The sequence below is a fragment of the Schistocerca gregaria genome, chromosome 2 (assembly GCF_023897955.1).
Source record: "Schistocerca gregaria isolate iqSchGreg1 chromosome 2, iqSchGreg1.2, whole genome shotgun sequence".
In the NCBI taxonomy this organism is placed as follows: domain Eukaryota; kingdom Metazoa; phylum Arthropoda; class Insecta; order Orthoptera; family Acrididae; genus Schistocerca; species Schistocerca gregaria.
This window is the reverse complement of record NC_064921.1, coordinates 714,565,545-714,581,333: the sequence shown is the minus strand read 5'-3', so window position 1 is coordinate 714,581,333 and position 15,789 is coordinate 714,565,545. Positions and strand designations below refer to the sequence as shown.

The 15,789-nt window shown below is 45.0% G+C and overlaps 1 protein-coding gene across 2 annotated transcripts in view; it reads left to right on the top strand.

Annotated features, from left to right (window-relative positions):
- Nucleotides 1–15,789, top strand: part of LOC126334838 (Golgi-specific brefeldin A-resistance guanine nucleotide exchange factor 1) — a 290,716-nt gene that overhangs the window by 16,389 nt on the left and 258,538 nt on the right. For both annotated transcript variants that reach the window (XM_049997502.1, XM_049997501.1), the window contains exons 2-3: nt 3,780–3,879; nt 12,431–12,529. In XM_049997502.1, coding sequence (XP_049853459.1) covers nt 3,780–3,879; nt 12,431–12,529 — 199 coding nt within the window. The remainder of the gene's footprint in view (nt 1–3,779; nt 3,880–12,430; nt 12,530–15,789) is intronic.

The following is a 15,789-nucleotide window of genomic DNA, read 5'->3' as shown; positions in this document are numbered from 1 at the left end:
TTTTTCACACTGGGAGAAGGATCTTGAAGGAGGATAGATGGGCTTTCCCATTTGACATTGACCAGACACATAATTTCTTCATTATTTTCATCAAACAAGTTTTTTCTTTTTTTTTCTTTATAAAACCAATTTTTTCCTCAGACTCAAAAATGATTTTCTGAAGTGTGGCCCACTCCTCATTTGCATAATTAGTACTGGCTGGATGATGGACCAGCTTATTTGGGATTGATTTTCTGTAATCTGTAGCAGTAAATTTAAAGTTAAAAAGTGTTGAATTTCCACTTAGGTTGGTTGTGGATGGATCTTTTTGGTTTACAACCAATTGAGATCCTCAGCTGGCAAAAAGGAACTTATGATCTGTCCTGCAGTCACCAACATTTCTTGCAGTCCTGGTAACAAGGACTTCAATTTTATCACATTGCTTAGTGATGATATAATTGAGGATATGCCAGTGGTTTAAGTGAGGATGCATCCAAGTGGTCTTGTAGTGGTTAGGTAAGCAGAACTGAGCGATAGTAATAGGGAGTTCACATTCAGCACATAGGCCAACCATCACAGTGCTTTGTAATTGATTAACTTTAGCAGCTCTGGTTTTGAATTCATCATGTAATAACAGTTTATCTCTAGGTCGTACTTTGGTGATGGTTTAGCCCAGCATCCAAGTTGGAAGCATATGCAGAGATGTCATAAATTTGTCTTCAGAGAGTGGGATTCTGACACACACAAATATTTCACTGGCAACAGTTGGAATTACCTGATGATCATTCACCAATGTGGACTTCACGGTGATTCTAGCACCATGAATGTGACACTCTCTTATCTTTTCCCTTTCAGAAAATGTCGTAACCTGAACTGAATTCTAAATTTACCATCGCTAGACAGTCTGGTGTCACTTAAGACAGTAATATCAATGTTAACTCAATCGAGGTCATGGGTGAAAAGCACTGTTCTTGTCTGAGGCCTCTTATCTTTCAGATCATGTAAGGCTGGATCATGGGGCATTCCTATTATTAAAGTTTTTGTAATCTTCATGGTTCTACCACATCAGTGGTGACCCACTGAATGTGGCCTCCCAGTCGGCTGAGAGACTACAGATGTTTAGCCTATGTTTTCTAAGGCCTTCCCCATTCGGGGTGGGCGGTGGTGATCCTAAATAGGTGTGTACAAATACAAGTGTAGGCTCAAATTCCTGAGTATCAGTGGGGTCTCAGAGACAGCCATTATTATTCCATTGCCATTGGACTTGAGATGAAGGTATGACAGCAAGAAAAACAACTACACATGGGATTCTGTTTAAGATGGACCTCAGCGTGCAACAATGTGACACACACACTATGATCTTGGAACCGTATTCCACAGCTGAAATGAAATGAAATGGGATGTGCAATTTCCAACATTTTGACTTCAATAGATTGCTGTAGACCTGAAATACCATTGAGTTAAGCCTTCACAGCAAATCCATCTGACATGATCTCATCCACCTCCATGACATCTCTCCCCTCTCTCACTCCAGGGGCTCACTGTTCTTTGGTGAGAACGTGCTTGGCTACCATTGGGATCCCAGCCTTTGCAGCACTACTTCCTCTTTGTGTGCTGCCAACCTACATGTTGATTCTCTTAAGTCTTCTGACTTTCTGTCAGATGGTCCTTTTGGTGCAGGCCCTGCTTCGACTTAGTTCAAAATTTTGGTCTTGATTTCCAGTTTCACTCCCGGCACTATCTTCACCTTCCATTAACGATTATATGGTCTCCATTATTGGGTTTGACCTGCCAACTTTCCCAAATTTTACAGAAGTGTGCGTCATGCAGGGGAGGTTGCCCACTGTGGTGTATGCTCTGCACCTATGCCCTTTAACCCTGGTACCCTTCCTTCCTGTTGTTTTAGTATGCTCAGAACCCATCACAGTAGCAGTCCCGTTTTGTGGGAGGGGCTATCATCAAGTACCTGCATGGTGGTAGCTCCCTTACCACAAAGGGATCGCACTGTTAGTGCCTGTGCTGCACACTCACCATGTACGCCATGGAGTATGTGCCCGTCATTACTGGGGCATGGGGACTCCCAGAAACAGATTACTGGCCTGGTAGCCATTGCTGTGGCTGGGTGGCATCCATGGGGAGAACTCCCATTTGGAGTGGATGGCGATAGTTTGAACATGAAGCGACTTAAATTTTCTCTTGCTGTAGTCGCACGGTCCTAGTGGTTTCTTCGAATGGAAAGGCCTCGTATGATGCAATGAAATACAGTCCCAATATGTTCCCTTCCCTGGCCATGCAGGACTAGGCAACAAGGAGGAAAAGTCCTCCTCTTGTTTGGAGAAAACACTTTTGTGAAAAATTTGACTAAAAATACCCATTTTTAGCACTTTTTGAAAAATTGTCAACTTTACTGTAGATTTGTGAAATAATGGAAAGCAACAGGAGAATGAAATTATATATTCTAAGACCTTGTGTTGGTGAGTTATGGTGTGCAAAGTTTCATGTACATCCCACAATTACTTTTGGAGATATAAAAAACTAAAGTTAGCATTTTTTTTTAACAGTTAGTTTTTCACCCAACTTTGCTTCAAATTATCTATATGAAAATTGCTCAGGAATCCTTTTCTTAATATTTTACTTTAAAGAACTATAAAAGTTGTATAAGATGGCAAAGTTTTGTTTCTTTCTTGCAAATACTTACAGAAATATCTCCTCAAAGTTGCTGAAAATTCAAGGACGCACTATAGAAAGCTGTGCCATGGTCTTAAACAAGTGACTGTATCTCCGAAAGTATTGAATTTCTGAAACGGAAACTTTACCAGTGTTAATTGAGAACATGTATGAATGTTCGTACAAAATTTCATCAAAATCCATGAGGGTCATGTGGGAGCCTCTAGACCACTTGGCATGGAATGACCCTTTTTAAACGAGATGTTATTCCTCCCACACCTCTTTTCACAAGTGGCCTTGGGGCTAGATATGGCAGAGTTTGCTAATAAGGGAGGTGCAAAGCTGTTAGATTATGAGGTAGACTCTATGAAACATCAAAAGCATTGAGATTCATCCTAATATTTGACCACTTCCCATTGCTCTATGAGGTCAATCAGTTTAGTCCAAAGTATGTGCATCTCACTTAATAGCATCTCATGTAACAAGTGAGTGGAGGAGAAGAACGGTGGAGAGAGCAGACAAGTATCCTTATGTCTGTATTATTGTTCAAATCACTGACAAAATTTGGAGGTGTTAGTGTCATGCAATCTTTTTGTGACAATACAGACTGCCTTCACATTGCTGCAGGTAAACAGACAGATGCACAGGATAGGACATTGCACTCCTGTACAAATTTCTGATGAGAGATGACTGACATAACAGGGCTCCATTTTATCACAGGTGGACACCCATCACACAAGAATACCTACTCCATCTGTCTGAACAGTGTTCTGTTTATAAGTGAGATGCATTGCCTCATGTCGTTACTGTACTAGTACTGGCCTTCAGCATCTGCCAACATGTACTGTGACTTACTGGTCTAAACAAACTTCCTTGTTTAGAGCATCCAAAATTTGTGTTTCTTTGCCTATGCTAATCTCCACAACATATGGCACTTAAGGCACAAAGGTAAAGTTTTGTGCAGGTGGGTAAAGAAAAATGAATAAGAAATTAAAATTTTGTCGACTGTTTTGTTTTTAAAACATTGTGATATGGTGTCAGCCTTTCCCTTGAACACTATAGCTGCATCGGCTTCCTGTGTTTTAGTTCTCTGAGTAGGAAAAAATAAATATACAACTATGGATTTTTTTCAGGATGAAGGACATGATAAACTTATCAGAAGCTTCACTGATGTTAAAGAAGTTCTTAATCAGCTTGGTGACTTACGGGACTTGGATCCTAACCATTATCTGGGTAAGCTGGCTGTTTATTGAATGATTTTGTATCCATACTCCTTGTAATGTAAAAGACACAAAAAAGTCCTTAGCTTTAGTAAGACAAAGGAACAGTTTGGCTTTTGAAATGGATGTAACCAAATGGACCACTTGCAAGTAATGGGCAAAATTGTAGAAAGTAGTAATGTGTATTAATACTTTGCCTAGATTAAGAGAGTCTGCAAAAGATTTTTACTCAATTTCAACAAAATTTGTATTTACAGCATTTGTGAAGAAAAGAGTTACTTCATCCTTAATTATTGTAATAACAAATTAGGTATTAGTGAGAAACTGAAAGAAGTTGGGCGGGAAGATTCCGCATTGCAATGGATATGTGTTAGTTGAGCATATCTTAACCATCATCTTGTTGATCATATTATGCCATTTGCTTCTGGCTCAGCGAGCCTTAAGTAGCAAATGGAAAACGTAATTAACTAATTTTAAAAGTAGGCTTGAAAATCAAATGTAATAAAACTGCACTAATGTATATTCAGTACATTGAAAATGCAGAAACAGAAGTTAAGAATGAAGTCGTAAACTCTGTTGATGAATTTTTGCATTTAAGGTATTTGAAGATGGTGATGGGGCAACAAAAGAAATACAAAGAAGAGTGTAAATACCCTGCAGTGCTTTTGGTAAACTAAAGATATTTCTAAACTTGACTATAAGATGTACACTCATTGTGTATTGTCAGTTTTCACTTAAGACACTGAGATAGACTTATTAAGGATCTCTCTCTCTCTCTCTCTCTCTCTCTCTCTCTCTCTCTCTCTCTCTCTCTCACCACACAAACACGCTCTAAGTAAAAATTTATTATTTGCTATTCTTCCTGTAGCCATGTTTCTGTCTATAGTGTAGATGATGAAAAGCCCAAATTTTGTCATATGTCACCAACATGTGATTATTTTATATGTATGTGAGGAAGACAGATTTTGATTAGTGCTCTTTCAGAAGTTTCCCCCCTGTGGGTCCGGGGTAAGAATAGGCCCAAGGTATTCCTGCCTGTCGTAAGAGGCGACTAAAAGGAGTTTCAACCGTTTCGGCTTTCCATGTGATGGTCCCCCTTGGGGTTTGACCTCCATTTTTCAAAATTCTACTGAAGTACGAGCCTTTTGGGGAAGGATGCCTTACGTGGTGTATCACTGGTCCTCAGTGCACTAAGACCTTGCACTCAGCATTGTAACGGCGTTGTAACCGCACCCACTATTCCTCAAATTAGGCCTAAATGCCTGATGGGTTGCACAAGTTACGCCAATAGTGCGTCCCCATCTGCACCTACGATCATGATGGACTTTCCATGGCACCCGAAATCCAGCACGATAGCCAACCCGTTGTGGTGGGGTCGTCATGTACACTCTAGGTTGTAGCCCCCTGACAACACAGGGATCGTACTGCTGATACCTGAGCTGCACCCTCCCCACGTCGGCCAAGGAGTAGATGCCCGTCTCCTTGGGGCATCAGGACTCCCGGCAACGGTCATCCTGCCAGGTGGCCCTTGCTGAGGCTGGGTGGCGCCCATGGGGAGAGCCCCTGGTCGGAGTGGGTGGTATCGGAGCGGACGTTTCGCAGATGAAACGTCAACATGTATCAGGTCGATCTGCGGCCGAGTCTTTTAAAGAGAAAGGTACTGTCTCTGGTTCTGGTTCTCCTGCCCTTTCCCCCTTGGCCACTCCCTGGGAGGCAGGACAGGCCCGCCGGTTTGGGGCAAAGTACTTCCCCCGCTATTTAGTCTGTTCTCGGACCGATGGGGGGATGTTCGCCACGCCACCTCCAAGCCCATTTTCTTTGTCCAGCACATCGAGGACATATTCAGGGAAATCGAGGCTCTCAGTAAAATGCGTTCGGGGTCTGTTCTTATAAAGACCACCTCCGCCACACAGTCGGCGGCGCTCCAGGCGTGCGACTGACTAGGGAACATCCCAGTGTCCATTGTCCTGCATCAGGCACTGAATAGGACACAGGTGGTTATTTTTCATTGGGACCTCCTGCTGCAATCTGATGAGGAGCTCAGGGCCAACCTGGAGTGCCGAGGCGTGCACTTTGTCCGGCGAGTCTAGTGCGGCCCTAAAGACTGTCGCATCGACACCGGGGCCTTTATCCTTGCCTTCGAGGGGGACGTTCTCCCGGAGAAGGTAAAGGTGATGTGCTACTGGTGCGACGTGCGACCATACGTCCCACCTCCTATGCGCTGCTTTCGGTGTTTGCGCTTCAGGCACTTGTCACGGTGTGAGGCTGAGCCCCTTTGTGGCGATTGTGCACGTCCTCTTCGTGAGGAACATACATGCACCACACCACCTCAGTGCGTCAATTGTCCTGGCGTCCACTCACCTAGATCTTTAGACTGCCCTGCGTATCAGAAGGAGAAGACGATTCAAGAATTAAAAACTTTGCACCGTCTCTCTTATTCTGAGGCCAGGAAGAAGTATGACCGCCTCCATCCCGTGACGTTGACAAATTCGTTTGCCTCAGTTGTGTCCACTCCTTCCACAGTATCCTCACCCCTATCCTGTCCCCCCTCCACCTCCTCACCCCATCCGGGGTCTATGCCTCCGCCTCCCAAATCCCTCCCTTCCAAATCCTCCTCCATCGCGGCCCCTGTCACCTCTGCCCCTGAGGCCACTCCTCCTCCTCCTCCTCCTCCTCCTCCTCCTCCTCCTCCTCTTCTTCCCTCTCCCCCTCCACCGCCCTCCTCTTCTCAGGCGTCCATCGGGGAAACGTTCCGGACCCCGGCTTCCAAGGTCCGCCATTCCAAAACGGACCCGGCACGTGAGGACCTTTTTCAGGTCCAGCCCACCAACCCCGTGCCTCATCGGACTTACAAGAAGGCCTCCAAGAAGGAGTCTTTATCCCCCTCTTCACCCCGGCACGTTTTGTCTGACGCTCCATCCGTGAGTCGCTGCTCCCGGCCGTCCTCAGTTTCGCCGCGACGCTCTGCTGCCAGGCGCTCTGCTGGCCTGTCGTCGGCGAATGATGCTGCCCCTCCTACGCAACCCAGGAATGCGGCCGCAGCTGGCGACGACTCGATGGAACAGGATCCGCCTTCCGCCAGTTGTAGCGTTGTTCCCTCAAAACCTGGCCCTCAGCAGCCGTCGAGGTGACCAGCTCTTCACCCGTTTCGTTCCCCTTTTTCTCTGACTAGCAATGGCTTTGTTACATTGGAACATAAGAGGTATTCGATCTAATCGGGAGGAATTACAACTGCTCCTCCGCCTGCACTGTCTGCTCGTCTTTGGTCTCCAGGAAACCAAGTTGTGCCCAACTGACCGTATTGCTTTTATCCACTATACCTTGGAGCGGTCTGACCTCACCCCTGTGGACCGTATTCCAGCTCATCGTGTGGTTATGTTGCTCGTTCGGGATGATGTCTATTACCATCCCATCCCATTGACCACCCCACTCCAAGCAATAGCTGTCCGTATTATTCTTTCTGCCTTTACTTTTTCTGTTTGTACTGTCTACACGCCATCATCATCCGCAGTTAGTCGGGCTGACATGATGCACCTGATTGTTCAGCTTCCTCCGCCGTTTTTATTGTTTGGCGACTTCAATGCCCATCATCCCCTTTGGGGCTCTCCTGCATCCTGTCAGAGAGGCTCCCTCTTGGGGGATGTCTTCAACCATCTCAATCTTGTCTGCCTCAATACTGGCACCCCGACTTTCCTCTCGGACTCTACTCATACCTACTCCCACTTGGACCTCTCGATCTGTTCTACCACTCTTGCCTGTCGGTTCGTGTGGTATGTTCTTTCTGACACCTATTCGAGCGACCATTTCCCCTGTGAAACTTCCTGGCAGATTAAAACTGTGTGCCCGACCGAGACTCGAACTCGGGACCTTTGCCTTTCGCGGGCAAGTGCTCTACTAACTGAGCTACCGAAGCACGACTCACGTCCGGTACTCACAGCTTTACTTCTGCCAGTATCCGTCTCCTACCTTCCAAACTTTACAGAAGCTCTTCTGCGAAACTTGCAGAACTAGCACTCCTGAAAGAAAGGATATTGCGGAGACATGGCTTAGCCACAGCCTGGGGGATGTTTCCAGAATGAGATTTTCACTCTGCAGCGGAGTGTGCGCTGATATGAAACTTCCTGGCAGATTAAAACTGTGTGCCCGACCGAGACTCGAACTCGGGACCTTTGCCTTTCGCGGGCAAGTGCTCTACTAACTGAGCTACCGAAGCACGACTCACGTCCGGTACTCACAGCTTTACTTCTGCCAGTATCCGTCTCCTACCTTCCAAACTTTACAGAAGCTCTTCTGCGAAACTTGCAGAACTAGCACTCCTGAAAGAAAGGATATTGCGGAGACATGGCTTAGCCACAGCCTGGGGGATGTTTCCAGAATGAGATTTTCACTCTGCTCCGCTGCCGAACTTTCCATTCCTCGTACTACCTCTTCTTAACGTCTCGTTTCTGTTCCCTGGTGGAATGAGGCTTGTAGAGATGCTATCTGTGCTCGACGACATGCTTTACACACCTTTCGCCGCCATCCTACGTCGGCGAATTGTATTGGATAAAAACAACTCTGAGCGCAATGCCGTAGAGTCATCAAAGACAGCAAAATAGCTTGTTGGGTCTCTTTCACCAGCTCCTTTAACAGTTTTACTCCCTCTTCTGTCGTCTGGGGTGGCCTGCGCCGGCTGTCGGGCATTAAGGCCCACTCCTTGGTACCTGGCCTGACTTCAGGTAATGAGGTATTTGTTGATCCTGTGGATGTCTCCAACGCCTTCAGCCACTTTTTCGCGGAGGTTTCAAGTTCTGCCCGTTACCACCCTGCCTTCCTTCCCAGGAAAGAGGCAGAAGAGGCTCGGCGACCTTCCTTCCACTCGCTGAATCTGGAAAATTATAATGCCCCCTTTACTATGCGGGAACTCAAACGTGCACTTGCACTGTCCCGGTCCTCTGCTCCGGAGCCAGATGCCATTCATGTTCAGATGCTGACACACCTTTCTCCGGCAGGCAAAAGCTTTCTTCTTCGTACCTACAATCGCGTCTGGACCGAAGCTCAAGTCCCCATGCGTTAGCGTGATGCCGTCATTGTTCCTATACCCAAACCCGGGAAGGATAGACACCTTCCTTCTAGTTACCGCCCCATTTCTCTTACAAGCTGTATCTGTAAGGTGATGGAGAGCATGGTTAACACTCGGTTAGTTTGGATTCTTGAATCTCGATGGCTACTTACCAATGTTTAATGCGGCTTTCGTCGCCTCCGCTCCGCTGTTGACCACCTTGTGACCTTGTCGACATTCATTATGACCAACTTTTTACGAAAGCGCCAAACGGTAGCCGTGTTCTTCGATTTGGAGAAGGCTTATGATATCTGTTGGAGGGGAGGTATCCTCCGCACTATGCACAGGTGGGGTCTACGCGGTCGCCTGCCCCTTTTTATTGATTTCTTTTTAACTGATCGAAAGTTTAGGGTACGTGTGGGTTCCGTATTGTCCGACGTCTTCCTCCAGGAGAACGGAGTGCCTCAGGGCTCCGTCTTCAGTGTAGCCCTTTTTGCCATAGCAATCAATCCAATTATGGATTGCATTCCACCTAATGTCTCAGGCTCTCTTTTTGTCGATGACTTCGCGATCTACTGCAGTGCCCAGAGAACATGCCTCCTGGAGCGCTGCCTTCAGCGTTGTCTTGACAGCCTATACTCATGGATTGTGGATAATGGCTTCCGGTTCTCTGAAGAGAAGACGGTTTGCATAAACTTTTGGCGATATAAAGCATTCCTTCCTTCATCCTTACATCTCGGTCCCGTTGTTCTCCCATTCGTGGAAACGACTAAGTTTCTAGGGCTCACACTGGACAGGAAACTTGGTTGGTCTCCGCACGTCTCTTATTTGGCTGCCCGTTGTACAAGTTCCCTTAATGTCCTTAGAGTTCTTAGTGGTTCATCTTGGGGAGCAGATTGCACTGTCCTGCTTCGCTTGTATCGGTCCATAGTCCAATCAAAGCTGGATTATGGGAGCCTTGTCTGCTCGGCCATCCCTCTTACGTCGTCTCAACTCCATCCACCATCGGGGCCTACGTCTTGCGACCGGAGCATTCTACACTAGTCCCATCAAGAGTCTTTATGCTGAAGCTGCCGAATTACCATTGACCTACTGGCGTGGCGTACTGCTTTGTCGGTATGCCTGCTGGCTGTTGTCAATGCCCGGCCACCCCTCTTATCAGTCCTTCTTCGCCGATTCTCTCGACCGTCAGTATGGGTTGTACGTGTCTGCCCTGCTGCCCCCTGGAGTCCGCTTTTGTCGCCTGCTTCGACAATTGGATTTTGCCCTCCCTACCACCTTCAGAGAGGGTGAGAGCCCGACACCACCTCGGCTCCAGGCTCCGGTTCATATTCATCACGACCTCAGCTCGCTCCTGAAGGAGGGTACTCCGGCTGCAGTGTATTGCTCATGGTTTGTCGAACTTCGTGCGCGACTTGCCAGTCACACCTTGATTTACACTGATGGCTCCAAAACTGAAGATGGTGTCTGTCGGCTGTGCCTTTGTCGTCGGGGCCGTCACCTTTAAATACCGGCTCCTCGACCAGTGTTCCAGCTTTACGGCCGAGCTTTTTGCTCTCCATCGGGCCGTTCAGTATGCCCGCCGCCACCGCCATTCATCATATGTACTCTGCTCTGATTCACTCAGTGCTCTTCAGAGCCTTGGAGCTCCATGTCCGGTCCATCCCTTGGTGCAACGGATCCAGCAGTCCCTCCATTCTTTTGCTGATAATGGCTCTCCTGTCAGCTTTCTGTGGGTTCCCGGCCATGTAGGAGTGCCTGGGAATGAGGCTGCTGATGCTGCAGCCAAGGCTGCCATCCTCCTGCCGGGGCCAGCCTCCCATTGTGTCCAGTCATCTGACATTAGTGGGGTTGTTTGTAAGAGGCTTGTGTAATTGTGGTGGGATACTTGGTCATCACTTCACGAAAACAAGCTCTGGGCCGTAAAACCGTTCCCAACTGCTTGGACAACCTCCTTCCGACCATCTCGGCGAGAAGAGGCCCTTCTGACCAGGTTGCGGATTGGGCATTGTCGGTTTAGCCACCGCTACCAGCTCTCCGGTGACCCAGCCCCGCAGTGCTCTTGTGGTCATGCATTGACAGTGCGCCATGTTTTATTGTCGTGTCCCCATTTTAGGCAATCTTGTGTTGTCCTGTCTCTTCCATCTACTTTACAGGATATTTTAGCTGATGACGCTCGAGCAGCTGCTAGTGTTCTTTGTTTTATTACTTTGACTGGCTTGTCCAAAGACATCTAACTCTTTCACTTATTTTATCTGCATCTATGTAAGAACTTTCTGGTCCCCCCCCCGAGTTTTACTAGATTCTATGTGATCTTATAATTGTGACTGGGCGCTAATGACCTCAGTAGTTGAGCGCCCTTAAACCCAAAAATAATAATAAAAATAAAAAAAATTCAGATGTTTACTTGTAAACTTCCATGTGTTCATGTTGGTGAACAGACCCAAGAGTTTTCTAAATGTGACCACATTGGCAGCAGAAGAATTACACTTAATTAGGATTTGTTCTGTGCCTCTCATGCACCCACCTTCCTCACAACTAGACTTTTGTGCTACTTTCTGTCATTCTTACTGACAATTGTTACTGTTGTGCACAGTGTTCATGAACGGACTGTGTGAGTAATTGTACTGCTTATAATACAGTTATTCACTGTCGTAAAAGTTTGATTTTCTTAACTTGCTGCGTCAATTAAGAGTACAGTGCTCAGAATAGAAATGGTTCAATGTTTCCACAAAGATTGATCATCACCTCGTTTCCATCTGCTATTCTATAGAACATTGTTTCCATGTAATTTATGAATTTTACAGTCATGTTGTTCTAACTTTTTTGGAAATCTATGAAAATCTCTGTATATCCATTTCATTTGATACTCACTGAGATCCACATGTGTCTGAAGTTCTAAGGATACAAATAGGGTTATCGCATTTTGTGTGTCTTTTGTGAGCAGTTTTTGCATGACTTACTGATAGGTCTATGAAAAACTTCCTATATGTTACTGCTGCTTCTTTCTCTTTCTGTGTTTGCTAACTGTTGTAAAAACTTTTGCCATTGCATGGTAGGTTATTGAAGGTTTGACATATTAGCAGAATAAAGATCTTAAATCAAACAACCATCGTTGAAGTGATAGTTTGCAGACAAGATTTTCTGTAGTGTTGCCCGTAGTATCTTTCTCATTGTCAAAGTTGTGTGTTGCCAGTGTTAAATTATTAAGTAATCTGCACATACAATAATATATAATCCTAAAAATGTAAAAGATGTTTCACTGACAGCGTTATGTAGATGTAGATGTAGATGATCACAACAAGAAATTAAAAAGCATTAAATATTGAAGGCAGTGAGAAATAAATACAAGTTGATGGATGGATGAAATGTAATAGTGAAGCTGAAACACTTTTCTGGAGACCATGCAGAGAGCCTCTTAAATTGAGAAACATGGTTAAAACAGTAGTTGTAGATTACATATATTAGCTTCAGTCCTGACTGAGCTTTCTCTGCTGTATGAAGTATAGTACTTTCATTACAGGCCCATTTCTGGAGGTGATTCGTTCTGAGGAGACAACTGGTCCAGTTACTAGCTTAGCACTTTCATCGGTGAATAAGTTTTTGTCTTATGGCCTGATAGGTAAGCAACACTTCAAATAATTATTTGATACTGAAAGTTTTCTAACTTTTTCTATTTTGTGGATATTGTTTAGCATGCTAAATAACTTCTATAACGGGCAGTGAAAAAGTTTCCATTCAGAGGCCTATACTAACCCCTTGCCTAAGTGTTGGTGCTTATATATCCACATCGGGTCACTGTTGGTTGCGTATACTCTGAAACAATACTGTCAAATGGAAACATTTCAGTTGCCTCTTATGTATTCTTGTTGCTTCATTTAACAGCAAATAGTGAAAGTCAGTGCATGTGGTATTAGGGGAATGATTTACCTTGATTGTACTATAAAAGAGATGATTAATTTAAAAAAAAAATAATATATAGGTATTGTGTGTTTTGGTGCTGCATATTTAAAGGTGAGCTTATATGATATGATCTATGGTAATGGATTTGTTAGTTTTTTTAAACAAAAATTGAATGAAATGTGTATATAAAGTGTCCCTGTATTCGTATTTTCTTTCTTTAATTGGAAATACTATTAATTTTTCTGCTTCCTACATTTTAAATCTGACATGTGTCTGTTCACCTTCAATCAGTCTTTTGTTATGTATTTTTCTGGACAATACTCCTAATATATTTAGGAATCTCGTTTTCCTCCATTCTCCTAACATGGCTGTACCATTCCTGATTTGTCTTTCTTCATACAATTTATTTAGGTGTCAGTGATAAGCGTTCAGTTTGATTTGAGGATTCTGAGGTTAGGCAGACAGTTGGTTGTGTGAACATGAAGTAACCATGAGGATAGTTAATTTAAATATAAATAATTGTAAGATAACATTTTCGTATAAATTTAAGGTGGTTAAAGGAGAAGTTGTAAACGTATATTAGTAGAAATAATTAGATTGGCAGATGTACATCAATAATGGTAACTATACCTGTACTTAAAAACTTTCATGTCCTCTGTGCACTGTTACTTACAGATATTTTTAACTATTTATTTTGCTGTCTGTCAAAAGGGTTATCCATCTCAGCTCATTTTAATGAAGAATTTCAGCAAAGTGAACCATAGCTACCATATTAACTTCGCTGAATGTCTTCCACCTGTATCAGTTCTGTCAGACGTTGAATTGAGACTTGTAGGGTATATTGTTGATTCTTCGTATGTACTCCCCATGCGGATTGCCGCTCTTTGCCGGGTTCATGCTTAGCTATCATGGGGCCTAGTCTTTGCAGCATTTTTTTCCTTCTGTGCTGCGTGTCTATCCTCTTACTATCCCTTTTCCCCTCCCCTGGGGAACATATCTGGGTGTTTTTGAGAACGTGTTCCGCATTTTCAGTAGCTGATGTAAGAACAGCTTCACCACTGTTTTTGGTTCCTTTTTTTCTTTCTTCGTTCACCACCTCCTATCCTTCCACCGCTTTGATGTTTGAGGTTCCTCGTTTTCTTCTTCCATCTTGTGAACTCCTGAAGGCTGGTCCACGCAGCTGACACGTAACAGGTGACTGGATAATGCGTAATTCCCAGCTCCGTGTTGACGGGTAGGGTTTGTATGTATCCCACGTATCCCATGGTACAGGCCAGGCCCAGGGAGGGGTGATTGTCTGAGGTGCTACCTTTCCAAATTGTTGATTGGTCCCTCTGTCAAGTGTTTGGGAGGTGTGAACAATCACCTAAGGCAGGTGAGACCACTCTGAGTCCCCCCCCCCAGTTGGATAAAGCATGCCATTGGAGACTCCGACAATCGTGGGATTTTCGCACAATGACCCAATCATCATCTTTACAGTCAATGTCTACCAAACATAAACATAAACATAAACATAAACAGAATGAAGCTTCTGATTCAAAGATCCTCACAGCTGCACCACGGTTTCCCGTCGTTTCACATACTGGAGGAGATCAGTCCTTTGCAGTGGTAAATCCGTTTCTTATTCACAAAGGTGCTGATGCAATTGCTCATCCTGTGAAATCCTACTCTCGTTTATGCAATGTGCAATGTCAACTTGCTTTTGTAGACTACTTCAGTGTCGGAAGCACAACTGCTTGCCGCTTTGCTCATCCACAGCTATCCTGTTCGTGTCTAGGCCCATTGAACTCTGAATTCTTCTCTTCATGTTATTTACACTAGGCTGCATGATGGGCTGACTGAGGCAGAAATTCAAATGTACTTCTCTGATCCTCGCTTGACCTTTTCCCTTTGTACAGTTTAAATCCCTCCATCATTCGATGTCACCAGGGTGGACTTCCTCCAGCTTATTGGGCAACTACCTATCGCCTTTCTGCTCCTCAGTGATACCAACGCGCACTGTCCCCTATGGGGTTCTCCCAGAGCCTGTCAGAGAGGTGTCCTCTTGGCTGACCTTTTCAATCAATTTAACCTCCTCTACAATAACACAGGAGCACCCATGTTTCTTCCAGACTCCAGCACTCCTATTCCCATTTGAACCTATCCTTCTGCACTGCCCAGCTTGCCCATTGTCTCAAATGGTCCATTGTCTCCGACACGTACTCGAGCGAGGTTTTGCATGTGCTATCTGTTTGCTGACTCCTACCCCACCCAGTGGCAGCTTGTTAAAGCTGACTGGAGGCTTTACTCCTCTCTGGTGACCTCAAAGAACAACATTTCCCCAGTTGTGATGACCACATAGAATATTTTACAAACGTTATCCTTTCTGCTGCAGAACATTCTATTCCTCGCACTTTCTCTTTACCGTGCTGTGTCTCGGTCCATTCCTCACACGCCCTCTTTACCACACCATGTCACCATGCTTTGGTGGACCGAGTTGTGCTGCAATGCAATTCACATGTGGAAACATGCTCTCTGCATTTTTAACCATCATCTTACGATGGCAAACTGCATTCATTATAAACAGTTGCATGCACAGTGTTGTTACATTCTTCAGGACTATGAGGGAGCTAGAACATGCTCTCCCTTCATCCTGGTCATCTTCCACAGTGCCAGATGATGTTCACAATCAGATGTTGTAGCACCATTGTCTTGCTTTCTCCTTCATACGTACAACCACATCTGGGCAGAGTGCACATTTCCAAGATGCTGGTGTGCAGCCACTGTCGTACCCATACCCATGCCTGGTAAGGACAAACACCTTCCTTGTAGCTAACACCCCATTTCTCTCACCAGCTGTGTTTGCAAGGTGATGGAACATACGAATCATTCCGACTGGTGTGATGGCTTGAATCTCGCAATTTACTGACAGCCGCACAATGTGGGTTTTGAGCACACCGTTCTGCAGTTGACCATCTCGTCACTTTGTCCACCCATGTC